This window comes from Strix aluco, chromosome 27, assembly GCF_031877795.1.
Source record: "Strix aluco isolate bStrAlu1 chromosome 27, bStrAlu1.hap1, whole genome shotgun sequence".
Lineage (NCBI taxonomy): Eukaryota > Metazoa > Chordata > Aves > Strigiformes > Strigidae > Strix > Strix aluco.
The window spans coordinates 459839-483207 of NC_133957.1; the positions used below are offsets into that span (position 1 = coordinate 459839).

Below are 23369 nucleotides of genomic sequence, written 5' to 3' on the forward strand. Positions count from 1 at the left end.
CGGGGCGGGAGCTTCCGGCGGGGCGGGGGGTGCGGAGCAGCGCGGCGGGGCCGGGCGGGGGGAGGCGGTGGAGGCCGCGGCCGCCCCTGAGCCCCGCGGCGTCCCGGAGCCGGCCCGGCCCGGGCAGGCGGTACGTGAGGCCGGGGCCGCGCTGAGGGCGGCTGCGGGACTGGGGGGGCCGAGGAGCGGCCTGGGCAGGGGGGGGGAGCCCGGTGGGGCCGGGGGCGCCCTGGGGGCGGCGTTCGGGGCTCTCGGGGACTGGGGGGGGCGGTTCGGCCCCGGCGGGAGCGCTCGGCGGGGCCCTGGGCCGGGGCGCGGGGGAGCCGGGGCCGGTCTGGCCGGAGGCCGCTGCTCGCGGGGCGGGGGCCGGCGAAGGGCTGCGGAGGCGGGGAGGGAGCTGCTGGGGGCGGGCGGGCGTGCGTGAAACCCCCCCGGGGCCGTGGGGGGAAGCGATGGGGAGGACGGAGCCCGGGGCAGGGGGGGCGCTTTGTGCGGCCGGGCCGGGGTCGGTCTGGAGGAGGATCTCGGCGGCGGGGCCGGGTCCTGCCCCCGGGGCGTGTCCGCGCTCTCAGGGCCCGGCCTGGGCCCGGCGGAACCCCGGAGGGAAAAACCCCCCGTGGCCTGGGAGGTGCCGGGTCCCCCTGAGGATGCAGCGTCGTCAGCGCGCCCGGAGCGCCCCGGCCGTTCCCCCTCCGGTCGCTGGCGAAGGGGAGACTGTGACCGCGGGGGGAGCGGGGCACCCCCGCACGCAGCCCCGGGGGTGTGGGCGCAGGTTCCCGCTCTCGGGGGCCCGACCCCCGGCAGCGCCCGGCCCGTCCGGCTGCTCGGGCAGGGCCGGGCAGCGGCGGGGAGTCGGTAATTAAATGGGCCGAGGCTTCGCAGAGCTCTGCGGCTCGTCCCGGCCCTCAGCACCTGAGCTCGGCGGCTCTCGCCTCGCAGGGAGGGCCTGAGTCTTTTTTAATACAGTTTTAACTGATAAATGTAAAAACATACAGAAACGCGACAGCATCAGCTTCACTTTTTTGTTACAATAACAACGAAGCGCCTTGTGGCGGCTTGGGGCCGGGTGTCGTGTCCGCGGTCCAGCGCGGTGCTGACGGCCGGGGTGTTTCTGAGCTGGTTTTATCCTCGTTGCCGAGACCAGCAGATAAACCCAAAGCAGTTTTTCCCATTCAGGCTTCCCTGCTGTCGATTTTTGCAGCGCTAGAGCGAGCAGAGGAGTTGTGAGAAAAATTTGGATTTGTGTCAGAAGATCTTTAAGGTGGCATTTGGGGAAACTATTTTTAGCAGGATTGCGTAACTTAAAAGCACAGACTTTACCTACTAGGCAAATGTTTCCTTCCCTGCCCACGAAGCGCTCCTGCAGTGCGGATCCTGCTGGGAACGCCGCCTGGCCCAGCTCCTCCCCGGGCCCAGCGAGGTGGGGTTGGGGCGAGCGGAGCTCTGGCCGAGGGCTGGACTTCCCGAAGCCGCCGGGAGGCAACTGCTGTGTCGGTCACTGGCTCGGTCGCGTTCAGCCTTGGGGGGGGGCTGGGATGCGCGAGGGCTCCCCGAGGCCGGGTGGGGGCTCCGCAGGGACCCTTCCCATGGAAATTCAAAAGGTGAGGCAGAGGCGTTTTCCATGGGGTCGGAAGGTGTGATGCTGCTTCCCTGCTCCTGTGGCCGGCGTCGGCCCCGCGTCGTGTCGGAGGCGTGCGGGGGCTCGTGCTGCAGGTGCTCGACGGTTCTGCGCGGGTGGTTCTGCTCTTCGGGAGGCTGCGGAGGCTCTTAGGAAATGCAGGTTCCTCTTCTGTGGGGCTGCAGGCCCGGGGGCCTGTGTGGGGGGAGCGAGGGGTGAAGGGCCGGGCTCAGCCTCCCACCTCAGCTTTCACCAGGCTCATCTTTCCTTCCTGGTTTTTTTTTCCCCCTGTGACTAGATCTGTCCTGTCTGACCTTATGACTCCTGCGTGGCAGCGGCTCTTGGCCCTCGAAGAACGACATTTTAAACTGTAGAAGAGGAAGGGGAAAAGATGGGCCTTTGGGAGCATCTCCCTGAAAAGAGTAAACCCAGCCCAGCCCTGCCTCTTCGCTGCTTAGGGAGGAATTCTGCCACGGAAGGTAAATCGTGTTCCTCAAAACTTTCTCCATCTGTGCGCGGGGGATGAGTTTAAGTCCTTCCTCCACACACGTGGAGCCTCCAACACGGGAACAGTCAGAGTTACATCAGCGCTTTTACAGGGTTTTGCTTTAGATACGCTTTCAGGGCTTTCAGTGCTGCTGCTGACTTTGGAGGCGTGTTTATCTGAAAGCTTTGGTGTTGCTCTGCTGGCAGGAGGGGTCCCTGCGTGTCCTGCCGTCCCCCGTTGCAGCCGACAGCGGCTCGTGGCTGCCCGCCCGCTCCCCCGGCACCTGTCCCGGTCGGGGATCGGGGGCTGCTGTTGGGTCTGTGCGGGTGGACATGGCTCTGGCTCTGAAGCCGTTAAAGAACCTTTCTTGTAAATTAATGTCTACGGGGAAATAGTGAGATCTTCCTTAAATTTCAGAGGTTTAAGATAAACCCTGCCAAACTGGCTCAGGAACTGCCCCTGCCTGATTCCTGTATCTCTGCTTTCACTGGATGCTCGGGAAGAAGGGCAGGCGCTGGAGTTCCCAGAGGCTCTTGGAGGAGCGAGGTGCCTGGCGGGGAAGGTGCTTTGTTAACGAAACCCCCTGATCTGGGAGGGCACCCGAGAGGCTGCAGAGCGGCTGGAGGCGATGCAGAGCGAACCTCAGAGGGCGCTGCGGGTGGAGGGGAGCGCTCGGCTGGGGACCGGCCAAGGGCTGGGGCTGCGCAGCAGAAAACAGGACACGCTCCTGACGGAGCGGGAGCCGTGCTGCTCGGCTGCGAGGCCGGGGTTGTTCCCTGAGCCTGAGGAGATCCCTCCCGTCCCGCTGCTTTCGGCCGAAGGCGGGAAGCTCCTCGGTCTCACATTGTGGTTCCACGCGGGGCGGGCGCTGAGCTCTCGGGCGCTGAGCTCTCGGGCGCTGAGCTCTCGGGCGCTGAGCTCTCGGCGAGGGCCCGGCTCTGCCCTGGGCTCCCGGGACTCCGCCGGTGTGAGGAGCCGGGACCTCTCGGGGTGCTGCTGGGGGGGGCAGCAGCTCCTGGGCCTCCTCCCGCCTGCCGGGTCGGCCTTTCCGTGGCCGGTACCGGAGCAGCACGTCTGCCCCAGTTTAAACGAGGTTTCCTTTGGGACAGGAATCGCTTCTGCTTGGAGCGGAGCAGGTGGGGTGGAGGGGACCGGCTGCTGGTGGAGCAGTGATGCGGGATGCTTCTCGTGTTCAGGCATTTTGCTGGCTGTGACCTACGTCTGCTGTTCCTGGGGGGGAAAAAAAACCCACCCAAACATAAACTGGTTTAACTTCAGATTTAGGCTTTTCATTTTCTCGGTGTCTTGACGCTGTAAGAAACGGGCCAGAAAATAAAAGGCTTGGCAGGGCTGGGTGAAGCTGCGCTGTGCAAGTCCAGCGTGGCCCCAGCTGTTAACAAGTGGCTCGTTCTGCTTATCTGAGGAGGGGAAACCCCCCCGCAGGCCCTCGTGTCCCTCTCCGCCCGATCCGCAGCCGTGAGCGTTCTCCGGACAAACCGCTTCTGGTGGGCGCGGGGCCCGGCCGGAGCCTGCGGCCGTGGCGGGTGAGGAACGTGCAGCCCCCCCAGAAGGCGCCTGGGGCCGGGTTCCTGCCTCGGGGCTGTCGGGGCAACGTCTTCCTCTGGTCTTGCTGCATCCGGCCGCGGCAGCCGCTGCGCCACATTCCTCCGTGATCTCGGGGGTTTGTGGGGTGTGTCAGAGCTCCGAGGGCGGCCGGTGCCCCGGCAGCTGGTGGCTCGGGCGGTTCTTAATGGGAGTCACAGGACCTTGTTTAGGTCCTTTTCAGCCTCTGTCACTGAAACCCTGTCAGTGCCCGGGGCCAGTTTGGGTCCCCGCCGGGAGGCTGGACGGGCTTTTTTGGTACCCGAAGACTTGTTTCATGTGGTGGGATTTGAGCGCTGGGCCTGACGCCCGCGGGTGTTCCCGGGACTATCGGCCGGGCTTTAGTGATCCTGAAGAGCTCCCCGAGTCAGGAAGGGCCTTGCTGGGGGGCAGAGCCCCCAGCCCGGCTCTGCAGGGGTTAAGCTGTAGGAGCTCCTCAACACTTGTTTGTCCTTGCACGGGGATCTGGAAGGTGGGCAGGGCCTGGCCAGGGATGTGATTTCCTCCTATTGTACAAGGCAGAAGGGTTGTTTCACCCTCTCTCCTCTCCATCTCCTCTGCCTCTGTGTGCTTGGGCGGAAGCTCCCTGTGACCTGTGAAAGGCTTTTTAGAAAAGGGGGTTTTTAATTTTCTTTTCCTTTGCTCTCTGGACGCGCGCTAATGTCAAACAGAAGATCAACGCTGGAGAAAAAAGTCTTTATGGGAAGAGCTGTTAGATTTGTACACTCGATGCTTTTGGCTTTTAATTAGCAAGTAATGAGTAATATTTTTATGTGTTTTGCCTGTGGCCTCTTGAATCAAAATAGCATGTACTAAAACTTTGTGGATTACAGTCAGTCATTGCTGAAGTCTCTGCTCACTGGTTCAAACGCTTTGAAGAAACACCTCCACCCAAGGGAAGTTTTAGGCCTGGGGGATATCGATTATTTTGGGCGGGGGGGGGGCTGCGGGGAGCACACTGAATCCATCGGGTTTCGTTCCTGTTTGGAGAAGAAATGAATTAACTCGTGTCACCATTGTTCCAAAACAAGGACATTAGCTCAACGATTACGTTGAAGCGGGGGGCGACCCTTTAAAGGATTAGTAAGCGAGAACCAAGATACTAGTTAGCGTCAGGTAACTCAGTCAAACCCAACTCCTTGGTGGTGTCGTTCCCCTTGAGCCTGGAGCGCGGCTCCGCCACGGCACCGTGCGACTGTTTGAGTGTCTGATCGGTTTTTTTTGGTGGGGAGGGAGTGCTGGTGCTCCGTGGTGTCATTAGTGGGGCGGTTAATTATGCACATGCCAAGCAGCTGGTGGTGTGCGTGCAGGCAGAACTGGTTTGGTGTAGCTGCTGCTCTTCACCAGTTACTCCTGACGGAGAAGCTGGAGTCGGGCAGGTGAAGCGACTCCTGGCCCGCAGACCAGCTCCCCTCTGTGCCAGCGGTTTTTAAGCTCGCGGCCGTAGGTGTCTCCAACGCACGCAGAAATTCCTGGGAAAACCACTAAACCGTGCAGGCGAGGCAGGTGCCAACAAAATGGGGAGAAGCCAAGGAAGAGGCAGAGCAAGGGCACGAATCTGGTCCTGCGGGCGCTGAGCCGCCTCCCCAGCGCCCGCCCCAGCACGAGGCTGAGCCCGGGCATCGCCCGTCCCGGCCGGACTCTGGACCCCGCTCGCCTTCGGTGCTGGCGTTTGAAATCAGACCCGCTCCGGCGAGCAGCGCGTAACGCGGGTGGGCGCGGGCTGGGATTCCCTACCAGGAAAGTCACGGTAACGATCAGAAGGGCCGGGAGGGTCTGACGCGAGCCCAGGCTCTAAATGCAGCCGCTTGGAAGGGCCGGGCCGGGTCTGCGGGGCTCCACAGAGCGAGGAGAGCGCGGTGGGGAAGGCGGCTGGGCCCCGGCCCGGCTCTCGGGCGTCTGTTCTCGCCGCCTTCACGTGTCGGTGACGCGCAGCCCCGTCGCTCCCGCCCGCGCGCCTTGCTGGGCCCTCGGCCCCGGGCGGGGGAGCCGGGGGGGATGCGGCGGCCGGGCCCGTGCTGCTGGTGCTTCGTTTCCAAAGAAGTTATGGAATGTACGTTGTGCCAGCTCGTCCTTGCTGTTAAACCCTAACAAGGCCTAGCAGAGAGCTCGCAGGTCCAGATTAGGACAGAGTTTGGCTCTGAGCTCGGCCTGTGTGCCAGCAAGCGCCTGCTTCGGTTCCCGGCCAGGCCCGGCAGCGCAGGGGGGTCGCTCCGGCCGGGAACGCCCAACAGGCGCTGGGCTCGAAACTGGGTCGCTGGACAACTAGGTCAGGCAGAGGGACCATCAGCCAGTTTTGGATGATGCTGCATGTTGCATTCAGTATTGTTCTTGTTAATCTCTGGTTTCAGACCGCTCTTCCTTCCGCGTGTGACCCTGGGGGCCGTTGGCAGCGCGGCTGGAGGCTGCCAGCGCCCCACGACTGCGGGTGGCTCTGGCCCGGGGCGGGGTGGCCACGCTGGACGCTCCCCTCGAGTATGTGGCTCGCAGGGGCCCAGCAGGTTTGTCACAGCTGCCGACCGCGCTGTGAAACACCCGGGGTTCGGGTGCCGGGGGCTGGCGGGAGCCGCAGCGAGCGGCGCTGGCAGGAGGGCGGGCGAGGAAGCGCCGGGGCTTGGCAAGCTGCCCCCGGCCAGCTGGGCCGCGCTGACTGGGTCGCCACGGACCGTGGCAGCTCCGCGCGCCGGCTGTCGCTGGGCGGTGGATCCTCTCCCGTCCTACGGGAACAGGCTTCGTGGTGTCGGGTCAGTTAGGAGCCGCTTTAGAGCTGCGAGGCGCAGACGTGGGCACAGCGTCGACGCTGATGACTCTTCCATCTCCGATCTGCTTGTCAGACCAGAGATCCGGCTGAGCAGAGCCCTCCCGCCCGCGTCCTGGCGCCAGCCTGATCCTGTCCGAGCAGCCTCCCGACCTGCTCCGGGCGACGCAGCCCCCGCAGAGCCCCCGCAGAGCCCCCGCGCTGCCGCCTGGGCCCGGCGGGGCCGCTCCTGCCCGTTCCCTCTCCCGCTCCGCTGCTCTCCCGCCGGCCGCCTCTTCCCTCGCCGTCACCTGGGAGCGGAGCCCGTCCTAAATGGGTGCAGACCCTGGTGCCCGGGAGCCCGTTGCTGCAAAACTTCGACTTCTTTAAGCTTCTGGGTCCCTTTTTTTCCCCCTGGAAGCTTTCCAGCAGCAACAAGGCTGCCTCGGAAACCCTGCAGCCCCCCGAGATGTTCTGTGTTTGCTCACAGCGGGGAAACGGAGACAACAAAGCGCGGCGCCCCAGAACACCCAGCGCGAGCCGGGGAGGAGATCGCTGGTGTCCTGGCGCCCACGCTGGGCTTCGACTGCCACGGAACAGCCCCTCTTGCATCCATATGTTGTTTTCTCTCCCTTTCCTCCCCTCCCCCTTGCTTTCTGGTTTTAATTCTATTTCTTTTGGCTCACAAAGCTGATGAAATTAGGAGAGATTATTAAAAACACCATTGCTGACAGAACAGGTTTCTTCCGAGCTGTCCCAGCTGCAGAGCGGCTCCGGTATCTGTTGGCAACACTTACACTGGAAATAATGAGAAAATGGTGTCTTTTTTTCCCTGAGAACCAGGCAAAGCCTGACGCTGGAGGCTTCCAGCACAGGCTAATTAAGTTTGATTTGTTTTGTTTGTTTGTTTTTAATTTTTTTGAGGGATTCTGCCTGGTGTTCTGTATTTCCACAGAAGGGATGGGCTTCCCTGGTGAACTGGCGCCAGATCCTGGCTCGGAAGAGGCTGCGTGGATCTGCTGCGGGCAGGGGGGAGGCAGCGGGGTGTCCCCCTTTGGGGCTGAACACGGGGCCCCGGGGCGGTCGCTGCCCTTCGCCCTGCCCTTGGCTTTGCTGACCGTTGCGCTCTCATTTTCCAGGCGTGTTTCTTGCCGGGTGTTCCGTAGGTAGGTGCTGGTTCCGCTCCCACGACCGCATTGTTCTCGCCGTGGTGGTTTATCGTTCGCCTTGGGCCAGGCTGGTTTGTCTCTGAGCTCCAGCCGTGCGCGGGCCGTGGCGCGTCGCTGCCTCTTTCACCTCCGCCTGGCCGGGGGCCTGCGGGGTCCTTTACCTGGGCGAAACTCCCTTCCCTCCCCGCGCTCTCGGCTGCCTCTGCGCTCTCCTTGCTTGAGTTGCTCCCGCTTGGACTCCTCAGCCCCTGGGAGCGCCCGCAGCCGCTGGGCAGGGCCGGGGGACGGCGCAGCTTTCCCAGCAGAGCTCTGCAGCGCTGGATCTCGCCCGGGTGTGCTCGTGGCCCCGCGCAGCGGCTGACCGAGGAGAGCTGGCGGGTGGCTGAGCAGGGGCGTGGAAGCACCACCCGGGTGAGTCGGGCTCCCCGTGCCGGCGGAGCGGGAGCCCCTCGGAGCCCAGAGGTGCTGCCTTGCTCCGCGGCCCGCGCCTGCAGCAGCAGCCAGGCGGAAAGCTTTGGCTCAGGCGGCGTCTCTGGGATCCAGCGGCTCGAACATATTGTGGCAAAAAGGAGGGAACATGTGAACATGTGCTCTGGGGGCTGTGGAACAAATCCACGGGCTCCCATGCAGACGGGTTTTTGGTTTTTTTTTCAAGGAGGAGGGGGAGCTTTTTTAAGCCATTAATTTTCCTTTTGTCAACAGAAAAGATTTTCTCAGCAATTCAATTTTCCTCTGGGGGCAGGAACAGTTAGTTATCCTGCTGGAAGGCAGCACAATATTGCCACAGAAATCTTACCGGTGTGGCTGCTGCTGACGTGCACGACGGGCAGATGCGCTGTGGGTCAGGGGAGCCCCGGCCTCGCTCGCTGTGAGCCCGGGCGGAGGGCGGAGGTCAGCTCGTGCCCGACAACCGAGCGAAGCCCCTTTTTGCCCAAGATTTGGAGCAAAACTGCAACGCGTTGGGTATGTCCCGTGACAGCGTAGGGGGAGCTGACGGCGAGGCTCTGCCTTGGCTTTTAGACGTGGTATTTGCCTGTTTGTGGTGGGTTTGTGGGGAGGGTGGAAGAGCAGCTCCAGTCAGGGCTGGGGATGAGGTGCTGGCCCCTCCGTGGCACTCGGGGAGCTGGGGGGGATCCCTGCGGGGGGTGGGACAGGCTTGGGGCTGCCCCCGGGGCAGCTGGGGCTCTAAGCAGTCCTGGCCTTCCTCTTCCCTCTCCTCTCCTGCCCCAGGGGCCTGTTAGGAGCCTTTGTCTGGGCTGGTGGATGCTGAGGAGGCTTTGGGTTAGGGTAGGAGTGTCACCGTGCTTTTGACTTGCTAATTACTGATCCTCTCTGATACCATCGAGCCCTTGTTGCTATGTAGATCTCTCTGTGCTGGCACTCGAGGTCCCCAGGCCAGGAAGATGAGAATCTACAAAGCCAAGGCAGGAGCTGATGAGGAGGGAAGCGGAAGGGGGGGACAGTGACTTCTCCTCGCTTTTCTCTGTGTTTGGGGCTAAAGCCCAGTTCTGTGCCTGGCCTCTGGCCTGAGCGAGTCCCCTGTCCCTGCCCAGCCCCGGGGAGGTGCTGGGCTCCAGGAGCTGCCGGTGTTTGGGGGGTGGGCTCGCTCCAGTCGGGCACAGCGGTCGCTGTTCGCTGCCGCAGCGATTTCCTGGGACAGGGTTTGTCCGGGTCCTGCTCGGGCTCCGCTCCCCCGCGCTGTGTCGCGCCCGTGTCGCAGGCGGCTTCACCCGGTGCGCGAGGGCCTCCGCGAGCCCTTCCCGGAGGGGTGTTCTGAGCTCTCTGTGCCGCGGTTCGGCCCACGGTGGATCCCTGCTCTCGCCGAGCAGCACCGCGCCAGCAGGGCTCACCCCTCTGAGCTACCGAGAGCTCCTTCGGGGCCACCGTGCAGGTTGCGGAGCCCGGGGACGGACGAGAGTATCCAGTGTCCTGCGGGGCCGGGTCTCGCAGGAGGGAGATTGGGTTGCCGGCTCCATCTCCCTCCTGCGCTTGCAGATGCTTTCAGCGCTGCTGTTTCTGCCTGGCGGTAGCAGCGGGGTGCCCCTTGCCCCGACGTGCTGGCAGAGCCCCGCGGGGGCAGCAGGGGAGCAGCTGGGCCGAGCGAGGAGAATTTCAGACTCGTGCAGGTGCTGAAATGTTTCTGGAGGGAGTTTTGATGTGGCTCCGGTTTGGCAGATGGCAAGGCTGGCTTTCAGTGCTCGTGTTTCACCCTCTGCTTGGCTCTTTCCTGAGTGGATGTGAAGACATTTCGTGTCTCGCCCAGCTGTTTTTTTGCAGGGGTGACGCTGGAATCTGGAAGCAAAAGACAAAGCCCAGTTGCTAGGGAGCGCGGTTCTGATGCAGCGGGGCCTGGTGCAGCTCCGCGACGCTGCCCGAGCGGGAGCAGGCGCCGCGTCTCCCGAGCAGGGGCAGAGGACGGGGTGTTCGTGGGGCTGCTCACGCGTCCGGAGACACGCCAAGACACCAGGGCGTGAGCTGGCGCCCGAGCGACAGCCAAGGTCGGACTGGGCCCAGCTGCAGAGTGAAGCCCCTCTGCGGCGGGGGCTGCGTGGGGCCGCGGCTGGCCGGGAGCTGCTGTGCCGGCTCCTCCGCAGCCGTCTTTGCCCTCCCCTTGGTTTGAGCCCGACGTGAGTGTGTGGGAGGTGCTGGGCCTTGCAGTGCGAGTGGCCTGTCAAGGGGCTGGGAGGGAATTTGGGTCCCTCCCCAGTGTGGGGAGCAGCATCTGTCCAAGGGCGTGGGAAGGTTCGGGCAGCCCATCCTGGTTGCTGGGAGAGCCCTTCTCCCTCCAGCCTGCAGCCCTTCATCTTATCTGACTTGCAAACGCTGACACGGAGACTTTCCCCACCCCAGCCTCTGTCAGAGGAGTCTTTTGTCTGAGCCTGCTCTGTGGAAGCCAAGAATCCATCCGCACGTGGAGCTGATTTAGTGTCCGACTTCCAGTGTCCAGCGAGTTGATTAAAGTCCCTCCCTGCTGCCCTTTGGCTTGGGGAGGGTCCCAGGGGCCGACCAGGGAGTGACTGTGCTGCCCGCGGCCTCCCCGTCCGCCCGCCGCCTCCTCCCCTCCCTCGCTGCTCCAGCCGAGCCCCCGCGGTGGTTTCCCAAAAGCTTTCGGCTGCGAGGAGCTGGCTGCGGAGGTGCGAGGCGGCGTGTGGGCGCTCGGCGCCGCTGGCCCTGGCGGGGTGGCCGCTGGCAGGGCCCCTTCCCGCTTTGTCACTGACTTTGGTGTTGGTGGGGAGGGGGCAGGAGGAGCTGGCTCGAGCCACAGAGGAGCCGGTGACTGCCGCTGTGCCGGGGCAGGGCTCGGGGTCGGCCTCTGGCAGAGTGTGGGAAGCTGATCGGCATTCCCTGGGAACGCGGGACGGGGCCGCGGTGCCCGAGGGGCTGCGCTCGGGGCTGCGCACCCTCCGTGCTGGGAGCAGGAGCCCCGACAGCTCTGGTGAGTCGTGGGGGGATCCTCATCGCCGGGGCTGCACCCGGGAGCGTCCCTGGCACGCGTCCTGCTGCTCAGCCCCGTCCTCTCCTCTACAACCCAAATAAAACCATGCAGAGAAAACAACCCGAAAAAACAAACCCAAACCAAAACCCAACAACCGGCAAGTAGAAAAATCGCAGGAGGATTAGTAATAACGTGTGTGGGAGAGGAGCGATGCCAGCGGCGCGGCAAGAGGGAGCAGCGGTTCAGCACACGCTTGGCTGCGAGCTCCCACCCTGCCCGGGGCTACCCCAGCTGGTCACACTGGGAGGAGAGAGCGGGAACTGGGGAGCTGGGGTGCTGTGAGGGCCGGGACCTGCCCCGTCCGGACACCGCAGGGCTCCTAACTGCTGCTCCTCTTCCCTCCGCAGGGTTCTGGCGTCGGTGATGAGCAATGGGGTATGATGTAGCACGTTTTCAGGGGGATGTTGATGAAGACCTTATATGCCCCATCTGCAGCGGGGTCCTGGAGGAGCCGGTTCAGGTACGTTTCTGCTGGGCACTGACTGTGGCTACTGAAAGCCTCCGACTGCAGGTCCAGGCTTCTAGATGTCTTGGAGAGATGACGGGCGCCGCGCGTGTGTCAGGCGAGCTCGATGGGTTCTTACCTTCCCTCCGAACGGTCTGAGGCAACAGCACGGGCAAGGAAACAGCACCAGGGGTAAAAGTCTGCGGCTGTGTGAGTTCTGGTGGAAACGGCCTAAAGCTCTGGGTCGGGGCATGTCCTGGGGTCAGCGAGGAGGCGGGAGGAAGGGATGAGCCTGTGCTGGGGCAGGTTTCCTGAACTCCTCCCTTCCTTACCCCCTTCTCAACCACACCAAAGCTGCAGCTGCGCACCGGGGACGGTGTCCCAGGGCAGGGACGGCAGCAGCGGTGCTAAAATCTGTCCCTGGCTGGGCCCGCAGGCTTCGCCCCGCTGCAGCGTTGTCATAGCTGCTGCTGAGCCTGGAGCCCGGAGGATGGACAGACCACAGCCCGGCACCGCCGGGTGTTTGGTGGATCCTGCGGCTCACGCTGCAGCTTGTGCAGCGCCCGGGGAGGGAGGGGGTGCAGCTTCCCCTCCTCCCTCCGCTTCCTGCGCAGCCGAAGGGCCGTTGGTCGGGGCTTCCCGCTGAGCTCCGGGGCTGGAAGGGCCTGCGGAGCCCCGTTACTCAGGGAGGGGTTAGTGGGGGCCTTTAGAGCCCCCCCTGACCTGAGGGGAGCGCTGCCGGTCCCTGCCCTCCCCAGGGGGGTCTTGGATCCTGCCCCCAGCGTCCCTCCCCGGGCCACATGCTGGGGTAGCTCAGTCCCCTCTGCAGAAATCCGGCTTCGCTTGAAATAAAACGGATTAAAATAAGACTGAGCTAATCAGAAACCCGCACACAATTATTGCAGTTTCATTGATTGGTAATGAACCACATCACAGAAGCTGCCCGAGGGGGGTCCCCGAGCGCCGGGGGCTGTGGCCCACCCCGTGCCGCTGCGCTGGGGGTGCGCGGAGCTAAAATCAGGGGTGAGCGTCCTCCTGCTGCGCTCCTCTGCCCTGTCAAAGGAGCTTTGATTTTACAGTCTGTCAACACCTGAGCACAACCGCAGGCCGTCGCACAAAACAGGGAGAGTTGCACCTTTCTTAAGCAGGTTTATTTAAATCTCCTTTTGAGAAAGCGATAGCACAAATTCCCTTGTTCCTGGGCCAAATTTTCTTGTTCCTGGGCTTTTCTTGGGTGCATTTAACAGCCGGTCCGTTGGATCCCAGCCCCCTGCTCCTGCCAGCACCGCAGCGAGGAGCTGCCCTCAGGCTGAGCTCGGAGCCAGGCCCAAGCCGTGGTTCGAAGGGGCAGATTTCTGAGGGCTGTTCCCTTGTTCTCCCTCCCTGTGCGCCAGGGCCGCCTCCAGCGCTCCCTCGGAGGGCTCAGCGCCGTGTCCAGCCCCGGGCTTTCAGGCGGGGACTCCCCAGGGCCCGTCCCTGTGTTGGGGCCGCGGGGTGACCCTCTGTGTGCCCTGAAACTGGTGACACTGGGGTACCCCCATCGCGAAGCTTCGCTGGGGGTGGGCACGGGCTGCAGAGGCTAAAAGGCCGCAATGGGAGCGGTGGGGCCAGCAGAAAGCCGCAGCCTCGGTGAGCGGGACTTCAGGAAAAGGCGAAGAAGAGGGGAAAAAAACCCAAAGCCTGTCCCCGTGCCGGTGCCCAGCATGTGCCGCCTTGTCCGACACCGGCTCGGGGCCGCTGTGCTGGGCCCGGTGGCTCGAGCTGCGTTTGCCACAGGGGCTGCTCCCAGGATGGTCCAGTAGCCCGAAGGGGTGAATCTGGATTCGGCGCGGCCCCCCAGTCGGTGGCGGCTGCGGGAGGCGCTGGGGGAGCCGCTTGTAAATGAGCCTCAGCCCCGACCGGCTCTGACCTCCCCGGAGCTCCGGGCTTCTGCTCGGCGGAGGAAAGCTCCGTGCTGTCCGAAGAGCTGGCGGCTGTCCCGCTCCCCCTCCCCGATCTTAATGCTCTTTCGACCGCGGCTTGAACGCGAGAGCAGAGCCCAGCTGTGTAAATACAGTGAAGTAAATGTTCTAGTCTGCCCTGGAAAAATGGGTAAATTTAGCGTCCGGGTCCCTCTTGCCCCCTCAGCGCTCCAGGAGGCCGCGTTACCTGGGACGGAGCGGAGCAGGAGGGCGGCTCTGAGGGGTCCCGGGGGGGCTGGTCTGCTGGCAGGGCCCTGGGGGGGCTGGGCTCGACTTCAAAGCAGAGATGGGCGAAGGTGGGCGCCGGCTCTCCGAGGGGAAGGTGCTGCGCGGGGCTCTGGTCTTCCCAGGCCGTGCGTTCGGTGCCTCGTTCCCCTGTGCGGGCATCGCGCCCGCTGGGGTAACGGAGGTGCCTCTTCCCTTCGCTTTCCCCCTCCCCGGGGCGGCGCGGGGCTGCCGAGCACCCCCCAGGACGAAGAGGTGCTTCGGCGCGGGGTGGGGGTAACGCGCGGCTGTTCTCTGCCCCTCGCAGGCTCCTCACTGCGAGCACGCCTTCTGCAATGCCTGCATCACCCAGTGGTTCTCCCAGCAGCAGACCTGCCCCGTGGACCGCAGCGTCGTGACGGTCGCCCACCTCCGCCCCGTCCCGCGGATCATGCGGAATATGCTCTCGAAGCTGCAGATCACTTGTGACAACGCTGTTTTCGGCTGTACGGCCGTCGTGCGACTCGACAACCTGATGTCTCACCTCAACGACTGCGAGCACAATCCCAAGCGCCCCGTGACTTGCGAGCAGGGATGCGGGTGAGGAGGCCCCGGGGGGCTCTGCCGCGGGGAAGGAGCCCGGGGTTCGGTGCCCGACACCCTGGGCGCAGAGCTCGGGGGGTGGCAGGGCTTTGAGGGCCGTGGTGCTGCGGAAAGGGTCAGGAAGGATTTTTAGTCAAACCCGTTTCCTTTTAAACTCGGTTCAAAGTGCTCAGGCTCGGTGCTGGGCCTCAGCTGTCAGTTGGCTGCTGGAAACGGGGTACCGGGGCCTTTGTGAGCGCCCGGAGCCGTTCCAGCGTGAGCTCTGCGCCCTCCTGCGTGTGGCTGGTCCAGCCTCAGCACCGGTGCTCGGGGTGCCGACACCCTTCGCACTCGGGTGTTGTAAGTGTCCAGCTGGGGGGGACTGACCGGCTTGGAGACGATGGGATCTGCTTGGGTGGAGTCGGAGGCCGGGTCAGGCCCGTGGGCGGGCTAGTGCAGGGCCTGGTGCTGAGCCCTCACCGCTTCGGAGGAGGAAGATCCCCCCAACCAAATCCCTGGTGGTGGTTTGTTCCCAGAGCTCTCCCCAGGCCCTTTGGCTTGGCAGGGACACGGCGGGGAAGGGAGCTCACAGCTGTGGGAGGTCACAGCCGGGGCTTCCCGGGCCCCGAGGCCGGGTTTGTTCTGGAGCCTGTTTCCACGCTTACGCCAAGTGCTCTGTGTGTAACTTTCCCTAATGTGGGGCCTCCACCTTTTTCTCCTCCGCAGCTTGGAAATGCCCAAAGATGAGCTGCCAAACCACAACTGCATCAAGCATTTGAGATCCGTGGTGCAGCAGCAGCAGACGAGAATCGCCGAGCTGGAGAAGACCTCGGCAGAGCACAAGCACCAACTGGCCGAGCAGGTGGGTCCCCGCGGGCGAGGGGCTCTCATGGGGGGGGGTCTCTCCTGGGAAACTCGGCCCCAAATGCCGACAGAGCTTTGGGGACGAGGGAAGCGGCTGCCGGGGGGTTGGTCCCTGCCGCCGCCTGGGGTCCGGGCTCGGGGCGCGCGGCCACGGCGCCGGGTCCTTGTTGCCGACGTGTCCGTGTCCCGCCTGTCGCAGAAACGGGACATCCAGCTGCTGAAGGCCTACATGCGCGCCATCCGCAGCGTCAACCCCAACCTGCAGAACCTGGAGGAGACCATCGAGTACAACGAAATCCTGGAGTAAGTGCTGGGGAGCCCTGGTCGGGGCGCGGGGGGCGCTGGGAGGCAGCGGGGGGGGTGAGGTGCCTCCCCCGGCAGAGTTCGAGAAGAAAACGCTTCCCAACAGCGAGGGGTGTTCGTGCTGGGGAGCGGCGCGGGAGCTGCTTGCGCAGCGGCTTCCGAGCATTTTTGTCCTTCGACCTGCATCCTGCCCGCCAGCAGGAAGCTGCCGGATTCCTCCCTCCTGGGGAGAAAGGCTGGAGGAAGCAGCTTCTCATCCCACCCTTTCTTCCTCGGGGGAAGGGGCCGCCGAGCCCGGCGCCGCAGCCGGGTCCCGTTGTGGGGGGAAGCGGAGGCGTCCCCGCGCAGCCTCACCCCGAGCGCGGAGCAGGCCGGAGGCAGAGCCGCTCCCCGCTTTGGGGGCGGAAGCCCCCGGAAACGCGCCGCCCTGACGTCTTTGTCCCCATCTCTGTCCCCAGGTGGGTGAACTCCCTGCAGCCGGCGCGGGTGACGCGGTGGGGCGGGATGATCTCCACGCCGGACGCGGTGCTGCAGGCCGTCATCAAGCGCTCGCTGGTGGAGAGCGGCTGCCCCACCTCCATCATCAACGAGCTGATCGAGAACGCGCACGAGCGGAACTGGCCGCAGGGCCTGGCCACGCTGGAGACGCGCCAGATGAACCGGCGCTACTACGAGAACTATGTGGCCAAGCGCATCCCCGGCAAGCAGGCCGTGGTGGTGATGGCCTGCGAGAACCAGCACATGGGCGAGGACATGGTGCTGGAGCCGGGACTGGTGATGATATTCGCACACGGCGTGGAGGAAATCTAAGGATTCCACAGAGAAACGCCTCGTGCTGACGAGGGAGAGGAGGGGGAAGGTGCAGAGGTGGAGGCCGGGGGCAGCCGCCCAGAACTGCTGGTGCTCCCCGGCCACCGACGCGGTTTCCTCAGGGCGCTGCTCCCTCGGACCTCTCGCTGCCCGGCTGAAATGATTAAACGCCTCTGGTGAACACTGCCCGACCCCTGGCCCAGCGCCGAGCACACGCCGCAGCCCCGCCACGCTCGCCCCTTGCAGACCAGCTTCCCCCTTCGGTGTCTTTCAAGGAGAGGGGGAGCGGCCGCCCCGCACAGACCCTGCCCGCGCCCGGCCGCGGCGCAAACCCGGGGCCCGGCTCAGCTCCGGCTGCGGCCCGACCCCGCGGCCCCCGGCGCCTCCCGCCCACCCTCCCGGGCTTCCTCTCCCTCCCTGGATGTCCCCCCCTCGCTCTCCGCCGTCTGTGCCGCCGTCTCTCCGGGCTCTGCCTCCCCATACGGCAGCGGCGGGGTCCGCTCCCCCTCCCCGGGCTGGGGAAGGGGCTTGGCGGGGGGGGGGGGCGGGGGAAGGCGCCCCCGGGGCTCGGCCCGGCACCCGCCGTGCGGGAGGGCTGGGGGTCGGGGTCCAGCCCCCCCCGGCGCCCCGCAGCCCCCGGGCCCCGTCCCCGTGCATGCCCCAGCCCCTCTCCCCCCCGGGAGGCAGCTCCCCGCGCTCGCCCCCCCCCAGCTCGCAGCCCCCCGGGACGCCGTCCCGTCCCGTCCCGCGTGTCCGTGTGTGCCGGTGTTTGGCTCCGCTTCCCTCCGCCGCTCCCGCTCCTCTCCACACACTCGTCATCGTGGTTCTGGGGGGTTTTTTTGTACTTCTTTTGGCCTTTTCCTGTTTTTATTCCCCTCCCCTTTTTTATTTTATGTTTGAAGTACCGTGGACAGGCACCTCAGGACCTGCTTACGTTTACTTGTTGGGAACTTAATTTATTTGCACTTGTTTTGATGTTTTTTACCGAACTCTCCGCCGGCGGCTGCTCCGCTCGGTGCGGCGGGACGCGGGGGTGTGAGTGATCAATAAACAGCGTTCTGGTTGCTTTATCGGCCTCTCGGCGCCGGGGGGGTCTGCGCCCGCTCCCCAGACCCTGCCAGGGGGGACACGGGGGGGGGGGGGGGGGCTCAGTCCCATGTGAGAAACGGGTGGTTTGGGGGGGTTCTCCCCATTTTGGGGCCCCTCCCGTGTCGCCAAGATCCACAAAGGCCTTTTCCGGGCGCTGCCGCTGCGGCTCCCCCCGGCCCGGGACCCTCCCCGGGGGGGGGACGGGCCCCGCCACGCGGCCCCGGGGGGTGGTTGCGGGTCCCGGGGGGGTCCAGCCGCGGGGGGGTGTCCCCTGTACCCGCCTCTGCAGCCCCGCCAAGGCGCGGTCCCCCAAAAGGACACACCCCCCCCCGCGCTGTTAAATGAGCGGGTACGGGGAGGGCGGCGGGGGGAGCCCCCCCCCACGGGACCGTCCCCGCCAAAACGAGGAGTCAGCGTCACGGACAGGATTCGAACCTGTGCGGGGAAACCCCATTGGATTTCGAGTCCAACGCCTTAACCACTCGGCCACCGTGACTCCCGCGCCACCCTGCGCCGCGCTCCGCCTAGACCGGGCCCCGCCGCCGCCCGCCCCGCCCCGCCCCGCCCCGGCCCCGCGCGCTGCGCCCGGCCCCGCCCCGGCGCTCCCGGAGCCACCGACCGCCACCGCGACCGGGAACGGGGACGGGGACGGGGACGGGGACGGGGGGAGGCAGCGAGCGCTTGTCCCGGCAGGGGGCGCTGCGGCCCCGGTGAGCGCGCGGGCAGCGGGGCCGGCAGGGGGCGGCAGAGCGGGCGCGGCGGCGGGAGGCGGGAGGCGGCCCGGCCCGCTCGAAGATGGCGGTGCGGAAGAAGGACGGCGGCCCCAACGTCAAGTACTACGAGGCCTCGGACACCGTCAGCCAGTTCGACAACGTCCGGCTCTGGCTCAGCAAGAACTACAAGAAGGTATCGCGCGGCGGGGGGCGGCGGGCGACGGCGACGGCCCCCGCCCCGCCGGGCCCGGCCTGTCACGGCCCCGCCGCCGCCATCGCCGCCCCCCCACCCCCCCCCCACCCCCGGGCCCGGGGCCCCGGCGGCGGCGCTGACCGCCCCCCCCGCGCCCCCGCAGTACATCCAGGCCGAGCCCCCCACCAACAAGTCGCTGTCGAGCCTGGTGGTGCAGCTGCTGCAGTTCCAGGAGGAGGTGTTCGGGAAGCACGTCAGCAACGCGCCCCTCACCAAGCTGCCGGTGAGCCCCCGGGACGCGGGGGGACGGGGGCCGCGCCCCGCCGGGGGACGTGGCCCGGCGACACCCGGGGGCAAGGCCCTGAGCAGGGACAGCGCCCCGAAGGCGTGGGGACAGCACCCCGGGGACGAGGCCCTGGGGACCCGCAGGCCGCGCCCCGAAGACCTGGGGACGAGGCTGGGCAGGGGCAGCGCCCAGAGACCCCAAGGACCTGGGGACAAGGCCCTGCGCGAGGACAGTGCCCAGAGCCTGAGGGACAGCGCCTGGGTGATGCAGGGACAGAGCCCCAAAGACCCGGGGACAAGGCCCCAAAGATCTGGGGACGAAGCTGAGCAGGGACAGCGCCCCAGCAAACGGGGACAAGGCCCCGGGGCCCCAGGGCCAGCGCCCGACCACGGACAGCACCCGGTGACCCGGGACAGGGCCCCAGTGTCCTGGGGACAGCACCAGGTGACACGTGGGAGCTGCCCCCCAAGCAGGGGACAGTGTCCCAGCAGGGACAGCGCCTCGACACTGCGACAGGGCCCCGACCACGGACAATACCCCGAGGACTCGGGGACACCACCCCAGGGACCCCAGGACGGGACCCCAGGACACCACCCCAGGGACCCCAGGACAGCACCCCGAGGACCCGGGGACCCGGGGACAGCACCCCAGGGACCCCAGGACAGTGTCCCAGCACAGGAACAGGGCCCCAGCTGGGGCCAGCGCCCCAACACCGCAGGGACAGATCCCAGCGGGGGGGTGGCACCTCGATGAGGAGATGGCACCCAGACACGGGGAGGGCACCCCAAAGAGGGGACAGCCCCCCAGTGAGGGGACAGCCCCCCGCCCAGCTCCCCGCCGCTCCAGGGACGCCACCCCCCCTCGCGGCCGCCCCCCCGACCCGTCTCTTCCCGTTACAGATCAAATGCTTCTTGGATTTCAAGGCGGGGGGAGCCCTGTGCCACATCCTGGCAGCGGCCTATAAATTCAAGAGCGACCAAGGATGGTGAGCGCCCGCCTGCGCCCGTCGGGGCTGGGGGGTCCTGGGGGCAGGAGGGGGCCGGGGTGGGGGTCACGGGGACGGGGGTGGGGGGTCCCCTCCATGGGAACACCCTGGGGTGGCCTCGGCCGGGGGCTGCACGGGGGTGGGCCGGGTGTAGGGCACCCGCCTCCGTAGCAAGCAGGTGCCGGGGCGTATCCCCCCCCCTCACCGTGGACCCCTGATGGGGTTCAGGCGCGTGTGTCCCCCCCCTCCGCGCCCCCCCCAGGTTTTGGATGCTGACGAGGAGACCTGAGCTGTGGCTTTCATGAGAGTCGCTCTTTTCTTCCAATAAGGCGGCGTTTCGATTTCCAGAATCCCTCGCGGATGGACCGCAACGTGGAGATGTTCATGACCATCGAGAAATCCCTGGTGCAGGTAAGAGGCGCCGCCTCTGCCCCCCCTCCCCGGGACCCCGCTGTCCCCCCCCCGCTCACCGCTCTGCTCTCCTGCTTCCCCAGAACAACTGCCTGGCCCGGCCCAACATCTTCCTGCACCAGGAGATCGAGCCCAAGCTGCTGAGCAAGCTCAAAGACATCGTCAAGAGGCACCAGGTCGGTGGCAGCGCTGGGGTGGGGGGGCACGGGGGGGGCCCCACGCAATGCCTCGGCCCTGGACCCCCTCCCCTGCTCTCCTCGCAGGGCACAGTGACCGAGGACAAGAGCAACGCGTCCCACGTCGTCTGCCCTGTCCCCGGGAACCTGGAGGAAGGTGGGTGCGAGGGGGGAGCCCCCGGCTCCAGGCTCGTGGCACAACACCGGCGGTGGAGGCCGGGGGGGGGCTGGGGGGGCGTTTGGGGGGGTCCAGAGCCGCGGCGGGACCCTGCTCAGCTCCGTCTCTCCCGCAGAGGAGTGGGTGCGGCCGGTCATGAAGCGCGACAAGCAGGTCCTGCTGCACTGGGGCTACTACCCCGACAGGTGAGGGGTCCCGGGCAGGGGCTCGGGGGACGCGGCTGAAGCCTGATGGAGCCCCCCCCCGTGCCCGCGGGACACCCCCAGCGCTGGGGGTGCCGCTCACCCCGTCCCTCTGCGCCCGCAGTTACGACACCTGGATCCCCGCCAGCGAGATCGAGGCCTCCGTGGAGGACGCCCCGACGCCGGAGAAGCCCCGGAAGGTAATGGGGGTGCCCCGGGCTGGGACGGCGGCTGCAGCCCCCCCCCCCTTGCCCGTGGGCTGCCTGACGTGCCCCCACCCCCGCCCGGCAGGTCCACGCCAAGTGGATCCTGGACACCGACACCTTCAACGAGTGGATGAACGAGGAGGACTACGAGGTGACGGACGAGAAGAGCCCCGTCGCCCGCAGGAAGAAGATCTCGGCCAAGACTCTGACGGACGAGGTCAGGGTGGGGGGCGATGGGGGTCTCTGCTTGGCCGTCCCGCTCGGTTGGACCCAGTGACCCCCCCGTGTCCCCCCCCTCCAGGTGAACAGCCCCGACTCGGACCGGCGGGACAAGAAAGGGGGCAACTACAAGAAGCGAAAGCGCTCGCCCTCCCCCTCGCCCACCCCCGAGGCCAAGAAGAAGAACGCGAAGAAGGGGTGAGCCCGGGCTGGGGGGGCGGCCCCCCCCGGGGAGCGCGGCCCCGGGGCGCGGTGGTGACGGGGACACGGGGGGGTCTCTCCATCCGCAGACCCTCCACCCCCTACAACAAATCCAAGCGCGGGCACCGCGAGGAGGAGCAGGAGGACCTGACGAAGGACATGGACGAGCCCTCGCCCGTCCCCAACGTGGAGGAGGTCACCCTGCCCAAGACAGGTCGGGGCGGGGGGGCCGGCAGCCGCCCTGCGGGGTCCCCCCGCCCCGCCAGGAGCGCGGGCAGGGGCGGGGGCCGCTCCCCGGGGTGCTCAGCGCCGCTTCCCTCCACTGCAGTCAACACCAAGAAGGACTCGGAGTCTGCGCCCGTCAAGGGGGGCACCATGACCGACCTGGGTGAGGCCGAGCGCCGGGGCTGAGCACCGCGGCGGGTCCCCCCCGGCCCCACGCGCCCGGCAGCGCCCACAGCTGCGGCGGCTTCTCCTCTCTTCCAGATGAGCAGGAGGACGAGAGCATGGAGACGGCCGGCAAGGTGAGGCCTGGGGCCCTCCTCCCCACCCGGCGCCGGGGTGGCCGTGACCCCCCTCTCCTTGTCCCTCTTTTGGGTACAAAAAGGCCCCGTTCTGCCCTTCCCCTGGCGCTGCGGGCGCGTTTGCCCTCATCCCGCTCCCTGCGAGGATGAGGAGGGGGGCACGGAGGGGGCTCGGGACCCCCTTGCCCACGTGGCACCGGGTCTCTGGCAGGACGAGGAGGAGAACGGCGCTGGGAGCAAGGGGGAGCAGGCCAAGAACCCTGACCTGCACGAGGACAACGTGACGGAGCAGACCCACCACATCATCATCCCCAGCTACGCCGCCTGGTTCGACTACAACAGGTATGGGGGGGCCGAGGGCAGCGCGGGGGCCCCCCCGGGCCCTCCCCGAGCCTCTCGTCTTGCAGCGTCCACGCCATCGAGCGCCGAGCCCTGCCCGAGTTCTTCAACGGCAAGAATAAATCCAAGACCCCCGAAATGTGAGGCCGAACCCCGCCCCGTGGCGTCCGTCGCGTCCCTGGGGGGGCCGGCGCTGAGGCCTCGCCGCTCTCCCCCAGATACTTGGCGTATCGCAACTTCATGATCGACACGTACCGGCTGAACCCGCAGGAGTACCTGACCTCCACCGCCTGCCGCCGCAACCTGGCCGGCGACGTCTGCGCCATCATGCGGTGGGTGCCTCGGCGGCCCCGGGGGGCGGCTGGTGGTGGTGGGGGGGCACGGGCGGCTCTGAGCCCCGACTCTCCGCAGGGTTCACGCCTTCCTGGAGCAGTGGGGCCTCATCAACTACCAGGTGGACGCCGAGAGCCGTCCCACCCCCATGGGCCCCCCACCCACCTCCCACTTCCACGTCCTGGCCGATACGCCCTCGGGGCTGGTGCCGCTGCAGCCCAAGACCCCCCAGGTGGGTGCGCGGGGGGTGCGGCCGCTCCTCGCCCAGCCGCGTGTCCCCCCCCCCGCCTCTCTGCTGTCCCCCGGTCCCTGCGGGGGGCCGGGCGCGGGGGGTGGGGGGCCGGGGAGGGGGGCGGGGGGGGATCGCACAGCTTCGATCCGTGCCTCAGGGCCGGCAGAGCGACGGCGACGCCAAGACGGGCCGCAAGAGCAAAGAGATCGAAGAGCTCGTCACCGAGACGGTGAAGGGGAAGCCGGAGCTGGTAGGCGGCTCCTTGGGGTCCGTCCCCCCGCCGCTGGCCGAGGAAGGCTCCTTCCCTCCTCCCCCTCGCGCCCCGCATGCCGCCCTGCCCCGGGGAGCAGGGACGCGGGGGGGACGCCGTGACGAGATGGGGCACGAAGGCTTCTCCGGGGGGGGGGGTTGGTTGGGGACCGGCGTCCAGGCGGCCCGTCCCCCCCCGCCGTGTCCCCAGCGCCCCCTCTCCTCCCCCGGCAGCAGACCTCGGCCTCGCAGCAGATGCTGAACTTCCCCGACAAGAGCAAGGAGAAGCCGGCCGACATGCAGAACTTCGGCCTCCGCACCGACATGTACACCAAGAAGAACGTCCCCTCCAAGGTGGGGCCCCCCCCGTCCCGTCCCCGTCCCCCCCGCCCGCCACCGCTCATCCCTTTCCCCCCCCCGCAGAGCAAAAGCCGCCGCCAGCGCCACGCGGGAGTGGACGAGCAGGAGACGCTGCTGCTGCTGGAGGTGAGGGGGGACCCGCGGGACGTGGGGGGGGGACGCGGCCGCCGGACCCCGCTGACGCCCCCGAGCTCCGTCCCGCAGGCCCTGGAGAA

The 23369-nt window shown here is 66.8% G+C and overlaps 2 protein-coding genes, 1 long non-coding RNA gene and 1 other non-coding gene across 4 annotated transcripts; 2 read left to right on the top strand and 2 right to left on the bottom strand.

The window, feature by feature from the left end:
- Positions 1-8: 8 nt before the first annotated feature.
- RNF41 (ring finger protein 41) lies at positions 9-17348 on the top strand. The gene is made up of 7 exons (XM_074807799.1): positions 9-130; positions 1917-2097; positions 11457-11569; positions 14048-14319; positions 15028-15163; positions 15365-15468; positions 15927-17348. The coding sequence occupies exons 3-7, from the start codon at positions 11480-11482 to the stop codon at positions 16276-16278; spliced, it is 954 nt and encodes a 317-aa protein (XP_074663900.1). The 5' UTR covers positions 9-130; positions 1917-2097; positions 11457-11479; the 3' UTR covers positions 16279-17348.
- LOC141915906 (uncharacterized) lies at positions 4390-5726 on the bottom strand. Its single transcript, XR_012621029.1, has 2 exons — positions 5445-5726; positions 4390-4687 (listed from the first exon to the last, which is right to left on the bottom strand). It is a non-coding gene; the product is annotated as an uncharacterized LOC141915906 (long non-coding RNA).
- A 433-nt stretch (positions 17349-17781) lies between the features above and the next one.
- TRNAS-CGA (transfer RNA serine (anticodon CGA)) lies at positions 17782-17863 on the bottom strand. The gene has a single exon. It is a non-coding gene; the product is annotated as a tRNA-Ser (tRNA).
- A 195-nt stretch (positions 17864-18058) lies between these two features.
- Positions 18059-23304, top strand: SMARCC2 (SWI/SNF related BAF chromatin remodeling complex subunit C2; the record flags this gene model as incomplete). The annotated part of the gene is made up of 19 exons (XM_074807480.1): positions 18059-18273; positions 18437-18556; positions 19459-19544; positions 19874-19955; positions 20039-20131; positions 20219-20288; positions 20425-20494; positions 20616-20691; positions 20783-20914; positions 20999-21114; positions 21207-21331; positions 21446-21505; positions 21604-21641; positions 21853-21983; positions 22049-22120; positions 22199-22312; positions 22392-22545; positions 22703-22795; positions 23029-23304. Coding segments are annotated over exons 1-19 (2019 nt in total), but the record flags the coding sequence as incomplete, so codon positions are not given.
- Between the last annotated feature and the right edge of the window lie 65 nt (positions 23305-23369).